The sequence below is a fragment of the Papilio machaon genome, chromosome 7 (assembly GCF_912999745.1).
Source record: "Papilio machaon chromosome 7, ilPapMach1.1, whole genome shotgun sequence".
Lineage (NCBI taxonomy): Eukaryota > Metazoa > Arthropoda > Insecta > Lepidoptera > Papilionidae > Papilio > Papilio machaon.
In genome coordinates, this window is record NC_059992.1 from 639,006 (window position 1) to 660,999 (window position 21,994).

At 33.6% G+C, this 21,994-nt stretch overlaps 2 protein-coding genes across 2 annotated transcripts; both read left to right on the forward strand.

Moving 5' to 3' along the window:
* Positions 1–1,193: 1,193 nt before the first annotated feature.
* Positions 1,194–3,009, forward strand: LOC106715954 (ELAV-like protein 1). Its single transcript, XM_014509363.2, has one exon. It carries the CDS (start codon positions 1,551–1,553, stop codon positions 2,628–2,630), a length of 1,080 nt encoding a protein of 359 aa, XP_014364849.1. The 5' UTR covers positions 1,194–1,550; the 3' UTR covers positions 2,631–3,009.
* Positions 3,010–9,229: 6,220 nt separating this feature from the next.
* Positions 9,230–17,125, forward strand: LOC106715955 (GRIP and coiled-coil domain-containing protein 1). Its single transcript, XM_045678567.1, has 12 exons — positions 9,230–9,466; positions 9,686–9,781; positions 10,282–10,391; positions 11,135–11,280; positions 11,352–11,434; positions 11,518–11,690; positions 12,573–12,783; positions 13,324–13,712; positions 14,138–14,344; positions 15,088–15,197; positions 15,614–15,691; positions 16,683–17,125. The coding sequence occupies exons 1-12, from the start codon at positions 9,382–9,384 to the stop codon at positions 16,852–16,854; spliced, it is 1,860 nt and encodes a 619-aa protein (XP_045534523.1). The 5' UTR covers positions 9,230–9,381; the 3' UTR covers positions 16,855–17,125.
* The last annotated feature ends 4,869 nt before the right edge of the window (positions 17,126–21,994 follow it).

Genomic DNA, 21,994 nt, shown 5'->3' on the forward strand with positions numbered 1-21,994 from the left:
TCTAAGAGTTCGGTGACCTCCCGATTCGCTAATAATAATGAAGTAACAATCCGAGCCGAGGCTCCTGTGGGAGCCCTCGAGCCCAGTTACTCTTAAACGAGGTTTAGGCTAAGCGCCATCTGCGCCCGGCCACCTCAAGCCCGGTGAAACTCCTTTGCCTCTTCAAGGCAAACAGTGACTACTCAGTCACAAAAAAAAAACATATAGAGTCGCGCTTTTAGGATAGCTGATTAGGATACTAAGTAAAAAAACTATTGTTAAAATGACCTAGCATGTCAGTTTGAGACAGGCTGAGACAGAAAAATCTACTTTTCAAGTATCTGTTAATTTGCATGGTACATGAGGCATAAATTTTTAACACAGTTTTTAGTCTTTACTGAATGGATTATGACCGGCCACCCTAAAAACGCGGCTTTATATAGAGCTTTTCATTTGTGGTAGGAGTACTCGATTGGGTGCAAGGTTTCCCCCTTTTGTTTAACTGTCACGCTCGAGTAAATCCAAAAATCCCCGCTTTGGTTACTATTATTTTCGTATCGAATTAAACAAAATTATTTTGAAATATGGCAGCACCTTAACTATTAGAATTATCTATAATTTTAATAGAAGAAAAAAGTAGTTAATATAATACTATTTTAAATGTTTTATTGTTCCAAGTTGTTTATAAATTATTGACCTGACCTGAAATTTATAAATAATCAATAAAATTGTATTATGTTGAACTTTTCACTTTATTTACATGTAGATTTTTTTTCTAGGAAAGCTATCTTTGTGAATGCTTCCATTGCAATTTCGTTATGTTGGCCAAAAAGCTATTGGCACCACTGTTTTGGTGTTACCTTATGATTAATAATCCCATGTAATTTGGAAGAATTAAAAAAGTACAATAAATTGCTCTTGCCGTATTTATCACGTTTACTTAGAAAAAAAAATTAAGAATTCAGAATATAAAGAAGTTATGAAAAAATAATAATATGAAAATAATAATGTTAAAGAAATACTGAAAACCTCGAGATGAAAGGCTGAATGAAATTAAATTTCAAAAGTTGTTAGTCTTGTATCCATTACATTATAAATAACACTTTCACACTTTCGTACTTTTATAAATGGTTATAAGAAGCTTTGTAATTTCCCGCAGATTTAAGTACTCGGGTGAAATGTTTTAATTGTCTGGCAACATTTTAAAAAGAAAGTGAAGTGAAAGAAATGAATTTACGAGAATAGGTCGCAAGTCGCATAGATTTTTGGTTGATTTCCTTTTCACTTTACTTTCGTATCCTCAGTGAGATCTAATAAACTCGCGTTAATTTGTGTTTCCGATTATACTTTGATTCAACGAAATTAGGTACTGGATTTCCGAAAACAGGATAAGTACCAGAGTACACAGCATCTTATTGATTTTCTTTCCTTGCATATGCTTTCAACCAATACGAAGTGGAGCTAACGTTTCGGGCGAAATAGTCTTCTTATTAGAAAACGTTCTTAGTATTACATTATTTAAACCTTTCGGTTTTTAACCTTATTTGGTGTTAACGCTGTATTCAGTAAAAATGATGACCAATATCGACTCCGTAAACATGAATCAACCTACGCAAAATGGTAGTAAAGTACAGCCATGCAACAATGAATCTAAGACGAACTTGATTGTTAATTATTTGCCACAAACTATGACTCAAGAAGAGATCCGGTCATTATTCTCTAGTGTTGGGGAGGTCGAGAGTTGTAAATTGATTAGAGACAAAGTAACCGTGTTCCCGGACCACATTCTCAACGGGCAGAGTCTAGGCTACGCGTTCGTCAACTATCACAAGGCTGAAGATGCCGAAAAGGCTGTTAACACCCTAAATGGTCTTCGACTGCAGAATAAGATAATAAAAGTATCTTACGCCCGCCCCAGTTCCGACGCAATTAAAGGTGCCAATCTCTACGTGTCCGGCTTGCCCAAACATATGACACAGCAAGACCTGGAGAAGCTCTTCAGTCCTTATGGATCGATCATCAGCTCGCGGATTCTTCATGAGAACGTAAGTGTCGGCCATTTATTACAAGGAGGTATAGATGAGCAATCAATTCAGGGGCCATCACGCGGTGTGGCATTCATCCGATATGACCAGCGCTGTGAAGCAGAGGCAGCTATCCGTGAGTTGAATGGCACCATTCCACCAGGAGGCACTGGCCCGATGACTGTTAAATGTGCAAACAATCCCAGCAATCAGAACAAAGGACTAGCTCCATTAGCTGCCTACTTGACTCCCAATTCTACTCGTAGATTTGTTGGCCCAGCAGGGAAGGCCCTCCTAGCTATCAATAAAGGTCTGCAGAGATTCTCTCCACTGGCCGATCCCATCATCCAAGGCAATGCTCTTGGAGGTTCAGGTTGGTGCATCTTTGTGTACAATATTGGAGCTGATACTGAAGAGAGTACTCTTTGGCAGCTCTTCGGCCCATTTGGTGCCGTCCAGTGTGTTAAAATAATAAGAGATCCCACCACTAACAAGTGCAAGGGATATGGTTTTGTTACCATGACCAACTATGATGAGGCAGTTGTCGCCATCCAGTCCCTGAATGGATACTCTCTGAACGGCCAAGTGCTGCAGGTCAGCTTCAAAACGAACAAGAGTAAATCCTAAACTCATCAAATTCTAGTCAATAAATTGTAGCTAATGCGAAAATGTTGATCATTTCTATGTCATGATTCTTTGTCACAGCAAACTATTGACTAGGAAATAATGTGACTCAAATCATGGCATGGCACCGAATTGTAAACAGTGTTCATACAAGAAAAGTACAAACCATCTACCGCAGGTTAAGTTTCATGATTCACTATAAAATATAAGCAAAAAGGAAAGTCCCACTTATTGATTAATTCACTTCAATTAATATTTTATCCATTTACATACTGGTATTGGATAAGTTGAACATTTGAACCTTCAATAGCTAGCCAAACCTTTCCTTACACCAAAATCATTATCTCTGAGATGTTAATAACTTAAATTACACTATAAATTGTCCAACTACAAATAAGAATATTACTGTATTTATTTGATAAAGAGATAATTTGCTCCTGTAACTCATAGAAAATATTATTTTCAAAAAAAAAAAAAACAATGTACTGATTCTTTAGCATAGATAGAAAGTTTTTATTATTTTGTTTTAAATTTGCTAAATCTTAGTTTAATGTGTGACTAAATACCAGATGAGTCTATAATTTAGTAAAAATGATAATTTATTTTAGTTTTTAAAATAGACCTAATTAATATTTTTTTTTTATACCTTTACTGATTCTTAAATACAATTTCACAGTGGTTTAATTGATGACATTTAGCTAAATACCAGAGTAATTTCTAATACAAATTTAATATTATAAATATTAAGAAATTTAGAGAAATTTTGGACTATGTCACAATGATTAGATCCCGAGCAATATACTGTTTATGAGGATTGACAGTGCAATATTAAAGATTTTACTCTAAGTAAAAATATATTAAAAAAAGAGTTTATTATATGTATTTAAACACAGTGCAATTATGTAATTCAGTTGATTATGTTCAAAATGAAACCAGCAATATTATATTTTACACAAAGTATATAAACAATATTGAATTTATCTAATTACTACCAAAGATGACAGAAAATATGACTGATTTAATCATTACATTAAATATTCATATGAAAAAATATATCATTCAATGACAACTCCAATCATTTTCATGTCTCTTTTATAATTCATGTGACTATAATCTCTTATAATCAATCCATGACTTTAAATATTAAGAGAATCTCTAATATAAATGCACAAAATCATAATGTAAGATGGTTATTTTAATATTTTAATGTATAAATTCATATTCAAGATACATTTTCTTCTAATTCCTGTATTGATTGATTTTCATTGTAAAAAAATCTCAAATCACAATAATGAGTCTTCAATTCCAACTATTGGTTAACACTTTATCCCCATATTTATACAGCTTTAAAAATTACTGTTAATAAATTATTGTTATTATTATTTAATAAAATGTTTTGTAAACTTGTAGTGGATGACACTATGCAATATTAAAACAGTTTTCTTCCATGAAAAAAAAATGAAATATTAAATTGTGTTGACCAAAGTAGGAATTGACTTTAATTTTTTTGACTTGTTTTGACATAACCATGTAAGGAATCTGAATCGAAATTATAAAGTTGATGGACCACTATATGACTGCAGTTATTTGATCAACATTTTAAAAGAAATTTTTTGTATTGACTTGAATATGTATCAAGTTGGGGAAATTTATATTAATGTTTATGTCAAGTAATAAAATTTGCATTAATGTTAGTCTCAAAGGTTTTCTCATAAGTGGCAGAGGACAGAGCGCTTACTGCACTCGATTTGATGAGGAACTGCTCTTGATGCAGTAACGTAAGCATGATTTAAATTTGTCTTTTGTGAAATGATATTTGTCTCTTATTAATTTGATTGTGTAATCGCTATTTATTATTACATTTAAGTAATGTATGATTAATAATTTATTGTCATAATAGTGAATAGATTTATAGTAGATTTCATTTGATGTTATTATTAATATATATTGATTATTAGTGTAAGTTTGGGACTTAGTTTGGTGAATTGTTTACTCTGTAAAACAACATCCGTATGATTTATCACAGTATTGAGTAGTTTCAGTATCTTCATAGTTAAATTATTCATAGATAAATGCATATCATGTCCCCGATAGTGCACAGTTGGTGACAGCGCAGCAACAGTCTTGTTAAACGCATTTTGATTAAGTGAGTTAATTTCTATACTGCTAAGGATAAATGATTCATTAAGGTTAATTATTTATTTAAAGTACTTAATTACACGGAACTAGTCAGTTTTAATTTTTGCGCGACATAAATTTTTAAGTACCTACATATAAGTATTTAAAAAAAACTGTGTTCTTTATTTAAATGTAGCTTAGAATTTGATTTTAAAAATTTGTTGGTGTGGTGTTTCGTTAACTTAAGAATAGTGTACCATTGTATGCACACAGCAACAACGCAAGTGGTGTGCTTAAAAAACTAGTCACAGGTAAAACATACCTCGAAGTAATATAGTCTGAGGAATTGTTGTGAATCTTTTGGGCGTGTCTGTGGCAAAGAAACTAACCTACGTGGAGGGAATCTCAGTGTGTTATTTTTCTTTATTATGTCCTAAGTAGTATTAAATCCGCCTCCATTTCACAGTTCCTTGTAGCCAATTTAGCGGAGACTTAGTTTTATTTGGATCCCTAATCAACCGCTCAAAGGATTTCCAGCATATCTACGATAATCTGTGTTGTGTCGTCCGTCACTTGAAATTCACACTAACCAATGAAAGGAACATTTTGTCAGAGCAGTTGTTGATAAAGCTATCTATAAATGAGAAGAAATTAGTTAATTATTAATTAAATTAACAGATATCAAACTAAAAAGTATAGATTTGGCATCTTTAGATTCAGTCTTTATCAGTCTATTAGACATAAGTTTCTAATCGCATGAATTTTGAACGAATGCAAAGATCTTTTTATCAAAAACAATAAAGATTAAATAAAAAGCTTTTTTCTCAATTATAGGTAGCACTGACAACTTCACACCTGTCCCATTTAATTTTATTTTCTCTGCAATATTTCGTGGTATTTTATTTGTGTTTAGCGTAGTTTCAGTTAATTTATAAATTAACAATTGTCAATTTTTTCTGTTTAGTTTTTATTTATTGTATAACAATTATTTAACAAATTTTTTTTTTTTTTTTTGGTTTATATTAATTTCTGGGCAGGTTCGGGTATTGTAAGGTTTGGCCTAGTGTGTAACTAGAGATGTAAGACAGAGTACAAATCGCCGATAACGTATTGAAAAAAAATTTTGGCTTACATTTAATTTTTTGAAATGTCAACGAATGTAATCTGATGTAGGGAATATTGATATAGACATTAAATATCGACATTAGCAATAATATTTAAATATTCTTTTATTTAAATCCCTAACTGCCAAAGCTCCTTTGTTCCAAAAATATTATCACCAGACTATCTTTCATTTCGATGTCAATATTGAGTCGGGAGATTTTAATGTACAATTTTTTGTTCTCACTTTGAGACCAGACAGCTTGGCGACGACAACGGAGCGTTTTGCTGTGTCGCAAAGTTTTTCCTTTTCAAACAATCTAGACAACAGCGAACATTGGACAATTGGCAAAAAAATATGTCTAGGTAAAAAAATTAACATCGTCAAAATGTTTAGACATTTTCTTATTATTTACTCGAATGACCATAAAGCACCATTAGTTGTACTTCGTTTATCAGATACATTTAATGGTTATTTAAACAATTGCTTAGTGTAATTTTTAATACTAATTCTAAACTAGGGGTGTCCCTTAGTGGTAACTTAACGATTGTTAGTTTTATGTTAAGTAAGTGAACTTTCAAAGAATAAGATATGAAATATTTATGATTTAGTTGTCATAAAAATTATAAATTTGATATGACCATGTCACCAGTTTGGCCGCACAAGTGAACCACTAAACTATAGTAACGGGCTAACGGGCGAGCCTTCGATTAGAAAGTTCATTATAACTCTCTCTTGATGGTAAAACACGCGTCCATCGACAAGATGTTTTCGCAAAACGGAATTATATTAAAAGCAAATTATTCTGACGTCGGAATTTCTTACGCAATATCCATTGGGAAACTTTGCATACCGGATGATTTAGTCTGAATACATAATCTACTTTAAACTAAAGATTACTGTGTGCTGTGAAAAATCAAATATTTAGGATATTTTGTTTTGAATGTCAAAGGAATTAAACATTAAAACTATTATACAGATTAATTGACTGATATTAGTATTAGTTCTATATAGTTCTATCTGTATTTAGTTCTATATAGGAAACCAACAGCTTGGTTTAAATTCATTTTATAAAACAAATATCTAACTTCGCCCCAATTTATAGTGTGGTGTTCGTGACTATGGGTGATTCAGCGGTAATGTATGTATGTATAAAAAGGCAAGGGTTAATAATATAAATCTCGTTATTCTGTTAAAATAACCTTCGATTATGTGTTCGTTAAAAACGTACAAATCGGTTTTAATTCAGCGATAGTAGTCCTAAATCTAATATCAAGTTTTTTTAGCGGTACATCGACTTGTCAGGAGTAGAGAATAAAGCTTTTGATTTTATGTAATTTCTTATGTTGGCTTTCAAAGATCGAAGTCTTTGACGACGTTTTCCAAAGTACCATTGTAGATCTTTAATTAATAATGTATTGATGGCGAAGAGGTAAAAGGGATTGCTATGATAGTTAAGCATTATACATTTCCCTGATCTTACTTTTTACTATAAGCTGAACAATGCGCTTTGTTCGTAAAAATGAAGACATACTTAATAAATTATGGTATTTAGATTTCCCTTAAATCGTCATATAAAAGCTTAGCATTGGATAGAAATCCTAGTTAACAACGGATTATATTTAGACTTGAAACCTTTTCCGTAGATATCGTCTCAAAAACCTCTTGAACTCTGACATTCAGTGCTATCTGAGTAGACGCAATTTACGGTTGAATGGGAAATGATTTTCTCGGAATAATCGGGCAGCTGCTACTTGCACGCGGGTTTGCTCTTCAATAGAGTTTTCATTAGTTTAGTATACTTTTTTTATATAGTCCTGCTTTGTCATATTTTGTTGTACTTAAGAAAATAATTAAGTATTGTAGTTTCTTTGTGATTAAAAAATCAAGCACTCAGTACCAAAACAGAGGTAGACTGAGATTCTAGGTCTATTGAAATGTTTATCACAATGTCCTAGAGAACCTGAATTAATTAAATGATTTAAAGTTAAAATCAAAATACTTCAGAAAAAAATGAATCCGATGAATGAAATAGAAAAGACATTCCAAAAAATCGATCGTGTAGGATATTTTGAACGGTCACATTTATTAAAGTAGCAGTTTAGTCGAGGGGTGCGGAAAGTCATGTTCACCCTAAATAAAGTTCAATGACCTCTTCCCGCGATGATCAAACTGGATATGGACCAGATACTAGGGGATACTATAAATGAAGGGCGAAAAATTGTTTGTCCCTGTTTTAAAGTTATTATTCACAAAAAAAAATTGCCGATCTGATCCGCACTACATAACGAAGTGTATTTTTTATAATAGTTTGAATGTAATACTAAATCCTATATATCATAGCAAAATAGAAATTTCGTGTATATTTAAAAAGCTTTACATTTTTATGGTACATTTTTCCATTTTTAGATTTCTATAAGAAGTTATGATAACCCCTAATTTCCATATAAATAAATAACTATAATTCCTTCCACATTCTTTTACCTTCCACAATAGTATTAAAAAATCCGGAAATTAAAGGTTACGAAACTTCCAGCGCCATCGATTTTTCCGTCAACGTTTTGCATTAGGTACCTATTTTTACGCAATGTAAGGTTTTTGATCTTTTTTGCTATAAATATTTATACCATCAATAAATATTTTGTGATTTTTTTAGTACTATTATATACATTAGATGTAAAAGTGCTATATTTAGACATAATAAGACATTACAATAATCGATTTTGTTTCTAGAACAACTGGCACAACCTGTAGCATGTGTAGCAGCGCAACATACGGCAATTCAACACAGCAGAGTATTTTTATACAGCTAAAAAACATGATCTTTATCGTTAAGTAGACGTTCATAGATTCCTTATTCCTTCAAGATTAACTGGTTGACATTGTGCTTGGCATTTTGTTCTTGGTGGCATCACGGCACCGCATTTGGTTGTGGGGCTCGACTGCATCGCTTTGTCGTCCGAATAATCGGGCTTACAATAGAATCAAAGTACCAGTTCAAAACAGCGCCTTATTGGTACGTCGAAAATATTTCTAATTTCGTTTTCGGGTTCCGTACCTTGAAAGAAAAAAACGGAACCCTTATAGGATCACTTTGCTGTCCGTCCGTCTGTCTGTGTGTCAAGAGTCAAGACCCTTTTTTAACCAAGAATTGGATGAACTTGTATTTTTTCTAGTTGTACTCAACATTCAACATTTATGAGATTAAAAAAGTTTTGATATGGCAGCCCTTTATATGTTGACGTATCTGTATAGCTGTCAATGTCAGTTTAATTGTGTTGTGAACTTAACTTGCAAAATTGCATTAGCAAACAATTACAAGTTTACATTTAGTTAGTAATTACAATTAGTACATGCATTTATAATTGCATAATGAGAAAGTAAACAGGTCATATTTAAAAAGCAAAAGTTTCAATTATATTCACTTCTAATTGATAAGAGAACTATTCACATGTCTATCTGTTGTTTTAAAATAGCAATGTTATTGATATAACAACTCGTGTAACTTAAAAAAAATCACATTTAAATAAAACTATGGAGTCATTGTCAAAACAAGAGCTAATTTCGACAATAACCAAACAAGCGGACCAAATTAAAAGATATGAGGCCAGGCTTAGAGGTAATACAATTTTTTTTGTCCTAAACCATATGTTTCGAATTTCCATTTAAAACTGCATTTCCATCATCACTATTTAAGTCTCAGACAACAAAGTAATAAATTGTATAAACCTAAAAAATATTTACTTTTTATCACCAAATAACTCATTTTGTAATGTATTTAAAAGACATTAAACAGATTGGAATCGTATTTTTGGTCAACTAGTAGTTTGTTTTTCAGATGTTGTTGCTGCATATAAAGGTCTCGTTAAAGAAAAAGAGGCCTTAGAAATCAGCTTAAAAGCTTTGAGTAGAGGTGACAAAGACAGTGGACAAGGTATTGTTTGGTTTTACTTCTTACCTTAGGGACAGTGTTTAATAAAAAAAGACAGTTCAGATAAAGTCTATTTCCAAATCTGCCACAATTTTCTATGCAGATGTGGAAACGAAAGTTAGAAAGAAAGTATATTGAAATAAGTTATTATTTTCCTTCACTACTTTAACTAAGCATGTGGGGTGCTTCAATTGACCAATTGGGTTTTTATTGACTCAATAGGTAATGTATCCTATTGTGGAGCTGTGGACCTAATGGTTTTTTTTGTCTTACACACAACATCTTTTGTGAAACATCCAGCATGTGCTAGGATATGGTTCACAGATTTGACCCCACAACCATGCAATAGTTGAAGAGGCTAATGTAAACAACATGCTATTATTGTGGCTTCCAATATAGTTGAACATAAACTTAACATCTATATTGTCATATTTATCGTGTACAAATTATATTGTTACCTGAATTAAATTTTTAAATGTTATATTTTGTATTGTTTTCCTAAGGTTCAGATGATTCTGTGACAACGCTTATGCAATCACTTGCCACATTGTCCGCTGAGAAATCACGCATGGAGGAGGCTTTCCAAGCTGACAAGAAAGTTACCAGAGAAAAGGTATTTTATTTTATTTATATAAGCTTTAATTCCACTTAACAATGCAACATAAAACAGATTATTAATAAACTAATTTTTCATCTTTTCTTTGTTATGTGGCCCCTTATTTGGTTAAAGCCTTCTTCATCCTTTTCCATCTTTCTCTGTCCTTGGTCGAGTGCATCCAACTTGTTCCCGCAGTCATTATTATATCATCAACCCATCTTTTTTTTTGACTCCCCACACTTTGTTTTCCTTTTTAGCCCACCCATTTAGTAGTTTGGTAAGTCCATCTCTCATCCTTATGAACCTAACCAAAATCGGTAATAATACATCTTTGTTTTAGAATCACATTATTTCACTTATACATGTATGAAAATGAACAATTATTTACTGCTGTAACTGATGCACTGACTCTAAAGCTTTTGCAGAATATTAATGCTTATTTCTGAAAAGTAATAAGCACAATGTTGAGTTAAGGCCTTGTAAATTCAGCATTGCAAACCCAGTAGGAATTTATACCTGTTAATATTTATGTGCCTGTTACTTTTTTATATAGTTTTTGTGTTTTTCCCTCTTTTCAGCATGTTTTTTTTACATTATTATTGTTTCCTTTCTAATTATTTTTTTGCTTTCTGAATGGATTCAATGAGTTCCCAGAAGTAAGAAAAAATACTGGTTTAGTATGAAAACATTTTAGAATTAGGTAAATCAATATTATTGATAAATATTGAAGTTTAATTTGATATTATTAATAATTTCAGTATGAAAACATGTTAGCATCAATGAGAGAAGAAACAAAAACTCTAGTACAACAACATCTCGTTGAAGTTAGCAATTTGAAAGCCAAAATTGCTTACGAAATTCAGGAGCGAGAGAACGAGAGGGCCGACCATGCTGCTATGATGAAGTATGTACAAATATATACACTGTTTTGAGTTTACAGGAAAGTTTTGATATTATTTATATTATTTATTACAGAGAATTACATGCAAAATTGACATCAGAAAGGAAAAATAAAGAGAGATTAGAGGATAAAGTTGTTAACACCTCGGAAGCGCAAGGTAAGTAAATAAATTGCAAATTCTAAAAAAAACTAACCATAACAAAACTAAAAAAAGTAAAAAGGTTTTGTGATAATTTGCAGCATCTCAAGCGGAGTTGGAGAAGCGAGTGCGAGACCTGAGCAGCAGTTTGGAGGCATCTCAGCGGCGGCTGCAGCGTGCAGAGGCTCGCACAGTGGAGACTCCTGCGCTGCTGGTGCGGCTGCAGCAGAAGTTGGCATTGTTGGAACAGTCACATTCCATTGCTATCAGAGAGGTAATATCTTAATTAAGACCCTTTTTTATTGACCGAATACATTGTTTGATAAATGAATATAAAATGATCTTTTAGATGTTTAAAAACTAAAGTTTGATTATTGAGTTCGGTCGCGTAATTTGCATTGACAGCGACTGCCATGTTGTATGAAAGTTGACTCTAGCCTCTGTCTTTTGTAAATATTATCTACTAGCTGTTGCCTGTGACATCATCTATGCGTATTAGAAAAAAACTAGTACAATATGTTAGGTACATACGGTATATGTACCTATGTAGAGTACTATAGGTACTCTATGTGTTCCTCTAGATTAGTTGTTCAGTTCCTCAGTTGTTCTACAGATATCCCAAATTTAAGTGCGATTCCTTAAGCAATAGACATAGCCTCTAAACCAGGGATTCCCAAAGGGGTCGAAATCGTCCCCCTGGGGTCGATATTGAACTTAAAGCAATGCTAATTCTCACTCTGTCTTCTTCTATTGACCTAAGTCAGAATGAATAATAATAATATTTGATCTTAAAAGTAGATAATTTGGCTATGAGGGTCTGTGGTAACGGTTCATTTTGGAAATGGGGGTCACTTGTCCAAAATAGTTTGGGGATCCCTGGTCTAAACGACTAGCCATCCATGTATCAAAACTTTGTTATGTTATATATATAAAAGAAAGTCGTGTTAGTTAAACTATTTATAACTCAAGAACGGCTGAATCGATTTGACTGCAAATGTTGGGCAGGTAGCTTAGAACCAGGAAACGGACATAGGATAATTTTTACCCCGTTTTCTATTTTTTTATTCCGCGCGGACGGAGTCGCGGGTAAAATAGCTTTTAAACTAGCGTTTATAATATTAGTAAGATTAACAAACAATTAACATTTTAAATATAGGAACAAATAAAAGCGAAACGCGCAGAAGAATCTGCGAGAAAGATCTGCGCTCGTCAAGAAGAGAGAGTGGCTCTGCTAGAGGGCAAGCTAGCGGAATTGTCACAGACCATAGGGGAGTACGACTTGAGACGGAGAAAAGACCAGCAGACCATACAGCAGTTAAAAGAATCGCTTAATGGCAGTCTTCTGGATAAAATGGCTACCAGACGTGGTGAGTATACTCAATTTGTTTATTGCCTTTTACTGAGGCATATACAAATTTTTTGTATATTATGTGAACTATATCTATGTAGATTATAATTTTATCTTTTTGTATAAAGATATATAAATATTATTAGGTAGGAATATGACTTAAATCTGTCTAGAATCTAGATGGACCATTGTTTCATGATATATTAACATTAATTTTACAAATCACTCCAAGTTGAATTCAGATTGAGAAGATCAAGAAAGATATAGTCGTGGAATGAAAACTAAATCATTTTAAATTTTTAATACATTTAAGATTACCTTATACCAGTTCTATTTATGAATGTAACTAGCTGTCGCCCGCGAAACCGTCCGTACGGTATTAAAAAAAAACTTAGTAGCTTATGTGTTCTTTCAGATTATTTTTTACATCTGTGCTAAATTTCGTAGAGATTTCCTTTAACCATTAACCGTTCTGGAAATACCTTGTAACAAACATCCATCCATCCATACACTCTTGTATGGATGTATTCTATGTATATTATATTTGATGGTATTTCAGATGAAACACAACAGAAAAGTGAGACTGATAATGAAAAATTAGCGGACAGTGAATATTTGCAGACATTGATTGATAAAATTCATATATTAAAGAAAGAATTGATTGCCGAAAATATTAAATTAGGCAATCCAGTTGATATTACCACTGTTTTCAAAGTAGATGGATACGATAATGTACATGATAAATGTAAAGAAGAATTGGAGAAATTGAAGTTAGACTTCGAAAATTATAAAACACAAAATATTAAGAGAAGTCATGATGATGATGTTACTGAGGTAGATGATTTGAAGACAGAGATAGTGGTGCTGAAGGAGAAAGTGGAGACTTTCAAGTTGATGTGGGAAGAAGAGAAGCAAGATAAAGAGGATTCGCTCAAGTTGTATGAAGAGGTAACTTTTTTACTTTTTTGATGAAAATTTAATTGTTTAAAAATTGCTGTTTCATATCAAACTAGGTTTTACCCGCGACTCCGTCCGCGCGGAATAAAAAATAGAAAACGGGGTAAAAATTATCCTATGTCCGTTTCCTGGTTCTAAGCAGTTTTCAGTCAAATCGATTCAGCCGTTCTTGAGTTATAAATAGTGTAACTAACACGACTTTCTTTTATATATATATAGATTCTTTGCTTTTTAAAGAAATAGCACACCTAACATTTTATGCTAAATTTCATGAATTCATAAATATCTAGATTTTAATTTGAATATTTTGTCTTATATTTTCCACACAATTACCACCTTGCCGATGAAAATTTAGTTCAAAATGACTATTTTTTTTTTTAGCTTATAACAAAAATAATTTATATTTCTCCTTATAGAAGTTAAAGAGTGAGAGAGAATACCACAAAGAGGTGACATCGGAGCTGAAGAGCCGAGTGCAGACGTTGGAGAGACAGACGCAGGCGCAGAGAGAACGGTACGCGACGTTGTTGGAGGAGACGGACACGTACATGCGCACGCGCAGCGAACGCGCACGAAAACTTAGCAGTGAAGAACTTCTCAAAGAAGGACATGGAATGCTTAATGTGAGTATATTGTTAGTATATATGTGAGTATATATATTTTTTCCTGTCTTATAAGAAATTATGTTCATATCTCAGATTTTTCTAAGATGACAATATTTAATTGATGTTCTCTTTCAGTAAAATTGTGACAGTCTTTTAACGTTAGGATTAATCTATATATATAAAAGAAAGTCGTGTTAGTTACACCATTTATAACTCAAGAACGGCTGAATCGATTTAGCTGAAAATTGATGGGCAGGTAGCTTAGAACTAGGAGACGGACATAGGAACTTTTTTATCTTGTGTGCTTTTTTTTTATTCCGCGCTGACGAAGTCGCGGGTAAAAGCTAATTTTATATATACATTTTTGTTTTATAAGAACTTTGGTGAGCCAATTTAATAGGTCACATTTGACATCTGTCAATTTTGGGCTTCATAGTGAAGTGAACTATTTATAAACATCGATTAAAGTTAAGGAATCAATACGGATTTGAATATTTGAATCGAATTTTGTTATGAAATATGTTTTTCTTTCGATGTTTTTGTAACATCTCAGTTTTTAAAAAGAAAAAGGAGTTACTGACGTAACATTGTAACGACGTTCTATCCATAAGATTACAATTAATATGTAAATCAAAATTTGAAAAATAATAAAGCAATTGTACATTTCTAAATTCAAAAAAGTAAATAATATTTTAATCCTGCCATAACAAGGTTAGGTTGTTGGATTTTGATGAAGTGTGAAGTATGTTGTATGTGTGCAGGAGGGCAGTGCTCCACCTCACATGCTGCACTACGCGCACGAGCTGGCCCGCAAAGACCTGGACATCACTCAGCTGCGCAAAGAGAAGCACCTCCTCGAGGGACATTACAGGTAAAGCATTACCAGGTGACTTCGTGTACGCAATTGCAGCATTCCAGTTCTAATTGTACTGGACGTTTCAATATTTTTGACGGCTCAAGGTCATTCATTTACGTTTCGTTACTCCTAAAAGTCCGTTTTTTGACAAACTTTTTTGTTTTGAACCCCCCTTTGGTGATGTATGGTGAGGTTTTAGATTATCTCTCCCTCCTTAACCTAAAATTACGTGTTTTTGTAACAAAATAATGGTGAAATTTTCATTAAATTTAAATAATTAGTCAGAAAATAAATACACGTCATATCTTGTTTTACCCCCCCCCCCTCTCTCTACTCATGATATTTCGTAATTTATCTCAGAACCCCTCCCTCCTATTCGAGCCTCATACAATTAATGTATAAATGACTAAATATAGAATTAAAATTTCCAGAGACTGTCAGCGTGATGCGACAATTGAGAAGGAACGTTTTAAAGAAGTCATAAGAACATTAAAGGAAGAGATTGACAGGTGAGATATAATTTAGAGAAATTTCATTCTGTTAATTTGAAAGTATTTCACTGAATTCGAAAAAAAATAGGATTTAATATTGAATTAAAATTAAGTTAAACGAAATAAGAATACAGAATAAAAGTGTTACACGTCTTTACAAACTGGAAACAGTATCAGCTGAACTTTTATTAGCGAAGAACAATTTTTTTCCTTTTTTATTAATAGCTTTTGTTTAAGGAGGTTTTATATACTTTTTGGTGTAATGACATTAAGAAAAAAAAGATGAATTTAAAATTTAAAAAAAGAACACATTCTTAATGTCATTGTTATTTTAGTTGTCTTTTCTATTCCATGTATCTCAATATACGATCTCTAAAAAAAGTTAATTTTATTTTAAACTAGCTTTTACCCGCGACTCCGTCATCGCGGAATAAATGAAATGCACACAAGATAAAAAAGTTCCTATGTCCGTCTCCTAGTTCTAAGCTACCTCCCCATCAATTTTCAGCTAAATCAGTTCGACTTATCTTGAGTTATAAATAGTGTAACTAACACCACTTTCTTTTATATATATAGACTAGCTTTTACCCGCGACTCCGTCCGCGCGGAATAAAGAATAGAAAACGGGGTAAAAATTATCCTATGTCCGTTTCCTGGTTCTAAGCTACCTGCCCACCAATTTTCAGTCAAATAGATTCAGCCGTTCTTGAGTTATAAATAGTGGAACACGACTTTCTTTTATATATATAGATTTATTTTTGGAACGAAGTTCCTTATCGCGCGTTGTGAAAGGGGGCTAGACGGAAAATATTCTTACGAAAAGTTGTCACGACACTTTTTGCTATAGTAAGCTATTGGAAGCTGTGCTGCGTCGCATGTTTTTCTGTCTGTCTCTCTCTCTCTCTTATAGAAAGCAAGCCAGATATTTTCATTTCTATTTCGCATTGAACAGTGTGGTGTCGCGACTTAAAAGAAATTTTTTTTAATTGCACGTATTTCTATAAAACAGATTGTGTCGCATTCAGTCGCGGGAGGGCGCTAATTTGGAATATCTAAAGAATGTAGTGATGGCGTATTTGTTGTCACGTGATGCTGCGGGACGCAGACATATGGTGAACGCAATCGCTGCCGTGCTACATCTCACACCCGCCGAGACTGCTGCCGTGCTCGCCACACTGTGACACACAGGCACACAGACAAACAGACACACAGACAAACAGACACAGAGACAAACAGACACACAGACAAAGTGGGGGGCACTAAACGACAGGCAGATGACCTTGAGCCGATAAAAAGATTGTAACAGTTTACACAAGTTGTTGGATGGGGGGGGGGGGGGTTAAATGTAACTGTTAGCTCCAAGATGTTGGACTTTCCCCCTTCAAATGGTTAGACCAGTGATTGTCAAACTTATTTCTTTCGCCGCCCCCTTTGAAAAGCAATTATATTTCAGAGCGGCCCCAATTTTTATTCAGCCCTAAAACTAAAAAAACACAATTTCATTACTTTAATTAATTTCAATGCCCCCCATTTTTAGGGTCCCTTATCGCCCCCTCCTAGGTTTAAACGCCTCCAAGAGGGCGTTATCGCCCACTTTGGGAAACACTGAAATAGACTTTAACCCCGTCATGTAATTCAGAAACTTATGTGACTTAATTTACTGAAATGATAATGAATTTGTTACTAAAAGTAAATTATTATTTTGTACCTATTTCTACTACTTACTAAAAGTTGTCTTTATTTTTTTTAAAGTGTTTTACATTGAATATGTATAAATATAATACAATTTTTGTTTGAATTGTGTAAAAACGTATGTAAGTTAATTTTGTTGTATTAGGTTATGTTGTACATTTGTTAAAACATTCCTTTCGTTAATAAATATGTTATGAATAATTAAATAGTTTTATTTCAATTTGGACTTACTAGCTAGATGTCGCCCGCGACTCTGTCCGCGCGGAATTAAAAAAAAACTTAATAAATAGCTTATGTGTTCTTCCAATTTATGATCTACATCTATGCCAAATTTCATCGAGATACCTTCAAACAAACATCCATCCATCTAAACATTCGCGTTTATAATATTAATAAGAGTAAGATTATTCTCGTACAAATCACAGATGTGGATATGAACCAGACAAGCAAACAGACAGTGGCAAACGACCGAGCGGCCACCAGAATTCGCCGAAATAGCGACGCGTCCTCTGCCAGTAAACATCTACAATTGCAGATGCATTACCTATCTGATCGACGGAGAAGGAGACGCATGGAATGAATACTTTCCCTCCCTACACATCCTCTCCTGCGTCAAATCCCCTTCCCTTCCTATTATTTCCTTATAAGAAAAAGGACAAGAAGAGAAAGGGGACTAAAATCAGGCCTCCGGTAGGCTTATTATTGCTTGCGTCTTCCACTGTCAAAATTACGGATTTGAACCTACGACCCAACGTTTTTCACTGTAATGGTTATTTTTACAGTTGGAATTCACGCCGATACTTCAATGACCTCATATTCTTATACAATAAGCATTGTATCAACGTTTAATATTATAACGCGTTAAACCTTAACAAAATATTGATGTAATAAAAATACAACAGAAACGTATCAAAGCAGTTATCGTGTCGTATGACAGCAGGTGTGAGACATAAATATTTTACGATCAATAAATGCCGTCCAATCACTCAAACGTATCCAATACGAAAACAAAGTATATTACAATTTGATGTGGGTAAATAAAAACTGAACAATATGTGGTATAATTATAAATGTATGGTAGAGATGGGAAATAAATTAAGAAAAGGTGAGGAATACGAAATGGCTTCAAAACTCCGATTATTATTAGCAAGAAATTACAATATAGTTTTTATTTTTTAAATAATGTATTATGTACTTGAAAGTGTATACAATGAGATAATGCGGCTTGGCGTGTGTAAACAGCTCTGAATCGATTCAAAAGTTCAGGACTTATAGAATTGAACTGTTGAGCTGCGGCTTAACACCTAAATTGACTGTTCAAAGCTTATCGCGATGTACTAATTATAATGTTAACTGACGAGTCGAGAGCCGCCTGGTGACTCGCAGCTCTCAGCTCGAAACGCAAATCATAACTCTATTCAGGTACAAATTGAGCTGATCTGCTTCACACTTGGTAACCGTGAGCTCATCTGTAGTTCATCGATTTTAGTTGGCAGAGCGTGTCAGTTATTTATCTTGTCTTGTATGTAACGTCAAGTGAAGTTGTCGCGGCGCGCGGCGCGGGACCGCTCGGGACCCAGTCGCATCAATCATCAGTCTTTGAACATGACATTTGTAGGGACACCATGATAATAAGAAATGTGCAAATAATTACAATATTTTTTTTGTAGAATGCATATTTGAAGAATTGTAGAAAAGTAACCACAAATCAATATTGTTATTATTTTAACCTTCATTAATGCTGTTTAATATCAAGCTAACCGTTTGTTTGTGTATTTCTTGTCAGTATATTTTAGTCACACCCCAACAGCTACACAGTCATATAAAGGTCATTAAACTGGCTTCTTTTAAGTTATTTAAATTAAATTAAATGCAGTTGTGGTGTAAACAATCGTGTATCCAGCTGTTAGTGGGCAGTAAAAAGTGTAGTTGCGTGCTGGCCGAGTGTTCATCACGAGGTGTGCGCAGCGGCGGCGCTGCATTTGTCACACTTTTTGTCTGCCACGTGCGACTGCGGGGAGGCAAGAACTCCCTGTAGGTGTAAATCGAGGTGTTACCAGGACGATATATGACTTTATAGCTTAGTCGTGGTTTATTGTAAGGTTATTTAGACTAAGGTAGAGGAGACATAGATTTGATCCGCGACACCAAATTACTGGCGACTTTATTTTACATAATAAAAATTATTATATTTAAAATTATAATTATGTTTAAACGTATTAGTCCAGTCATTTTAGCTTAAATTAGGTAAGAATCTCGGAATTCGAGATACCCAGCTGTAAGTCTGTAAATACTTGTATATTGACACCCTAAAAGTTGTCTCAAAACCTACATATGGTAGGGTGTAAGCAACTATTAAATTACAAGGTCAAAGGTCACAAAAATCGGTTTTTCGAGCGTTTTTTGGAAATATCTCATTTCCTATGGGTTTTTTGCTATTTGTGTCTCTTTTCAATATTGTAGAATACAAAATTCTCTACAAATTTTGTTTAAAAATTTCTTTTATACGGTGAACCGTTTTCGAGATAGAGGGCGGAGAGCGCGCGGTCACAGCATCACTTCAGCCTCCGGTCGAAAACGCGCCATATAGTTGATGAACTATCAATAAATCAATTATTATAAATATTTGTCGAATTAATTAATTACTGACAAATTTGGATGAACTAGCTGCAGCATTTGAGGAAGAAAATTGTTCGGCCCAGAAATTATTAGAGTAGAACTCAAACCTTATTGGCAGTCTATAATGCTCCGAAATCTGTGAAAAGTCTCGATTATCTTCGTTACATGCATTTCATCAAGTCTACAAAACTGTGCAGCTTTCAAATATTCCACCAACAAGTGCAGCTGCTCATCAACATTTCAACCGTGTTATGTTCAAATATTAAGTTCAAACTTGGTTAGGACATGATTTGGAACCCCAGGTGTGGGGTTGGGCAATGCAAAACGATTTTCTGGAGCCTATCATGACAATTTTACCACCTGCTCCAGAAGATTTGCTAAATATAACTTTCTGCAACTGCAAGAGTGGTTGTGATTCGCGATGCGGATGCAGGAAAGCGGGCTTGCAATGCTCTTTAACTTGTGGCCAATGTAATGGCCAAGCTTGTCTCAATGCTCTACGATATCAGAGCGACATTAATGAAGATGGAACCTTTGACCCAGAAATCATGGAAGAACTTGATACAAATGTCGTTGAAGACGATAATGAAGACGACTTTGAAATTTACCAGCAGCCAGAATACGACGATGAAGAGGAAGAAGATGATAAGAATTATAAATTTTAGTTTTTGTATAAACCATTTTTTTACTTTCAATAAAAATTAATGTATTCAATGATATTTTTTAATAAAAAGATTAATTCATAATTTATTTGTTTTTTTTTTCATCATGTAAGAAGTTGTTAATATTAATTAGGTTAAAATTCAAATATAATTCCTACTCGTATATTTTCATTAACAATTCTGCAATTACATGGGCAGTGTTGTTAAATAAATTAATACTGAATAAAAAGTGGATAAGTTAGGAAAAAAATTATAAAGTAAAATATAATAGTTAATAAAAAATTGACAAATATTTATAATCATTGATTTAGCGATAGTTCATCAACTATATGGCGCGTTTTCGACCGGAGGCTGAAGTGATGCTGTGACCGCGCGCTCTCCGCCCTCTATCTCGAAAACGGTTCACCGTATAAAAAAAATTCTTAAACAAAATTTGTAGAGAATTTTGTATTCTACAATATTAAAAAGAAATACAAATAGCAAAAAACCCATAGGAAATGAGATATTTCCAAAAAAGCGCGAGAAACCGATTTTTGTGACCTTTGACCTTGAAATTTAATAGTTGCTTACACCCTACCATATGTAGGTTTTGAGACAACTTTTAGGGTGTCAATATACAAGTATTTACAGACTTTCAGCTGGGTATCTCGAATTCCGAGGTGAACTTACTAAAATGACTGGACTATATAGTCACCCTACATAACACCGCTCCTAGGCGTTATCGTATTGATTGTCGCGACTCTTTTGTCTCTGGTCGCTAATGGAGAGCGGACTGATTAACTTGGGCGGTCGGCGGCGGCACTTGGCGGTAATTACCTCATTGTTGCTGCAACTGTTTGACGCTGAACAAATGACTCTGCCATTCTGCTTTACGTCCTTATTCTAAGAAAGTTGTTTGCTAAATTGCCTTCTAACAAGGCGGTGTAATGAAGTGTTTATGGCTGGCGAGTTTGACATAATTCAATACACATTTATTTCTTTAAATAACACTTTCACTGCCACGACGTAATACTTCATATCAGTAGAAATTGTAGTAGCATTAAATGTGTTAAGATTAGTAAGGACTGTGCCTTTGTGTTGTCAAGTATATAAAGCAATATTACTCTTAAGTCGGTACACATTTAAGTCTAAAGCTTCGATGACTTAATTATGAAGTACATACGTAGTTCTGCCAAATTTAGCAATTGCTCTTACAAACAATGAAGCTTAGCCAAGATCAACATCGTTACAATACTAAGTTGACTTCGTCTAATCCAGACTTTAAACTGTATTAACTATTAGACAATTTTAAATTAAAATAATTTGCATAAATAAATCTAACAAGAGGCTAAAGTCTTTGATATAAGTA

What these genes read in the sequence shown, in the direction of transcription:
- LOC106715954 (XM_014509363.2), top strand. Translation starts at nt 1,551, where the DNA reads ATGATGACCAATATCGACTCCGTAAACATGAATCAACCTACGCAAAAT.
- LOC106715955 (XM_045678567.1), top strand. Translation starts at nt 9,382, where the DNA reads ATGGAGTCATTGTCAAAACAAGAGCTAATTTCGACAATAACCAAACAA. An exon ending in ATATGAGGCCAGGCTTAGAG is followed by an intron (nt 9,467 to 9,685) that starts GTAATACAATTT and finishes TTTGTTTTTCAG; the next exon opens with ATGTTGTTGCTGCATATAAA. An exon ending in TAAAATGGCTACCAGACGTG is followed by an intron (nt 12,784 to 13,323) that starts GTGAGTATACTC and finishes ATGGTATTTCAG; the next exon opens with ATGAAACACAACAGAAAAGT.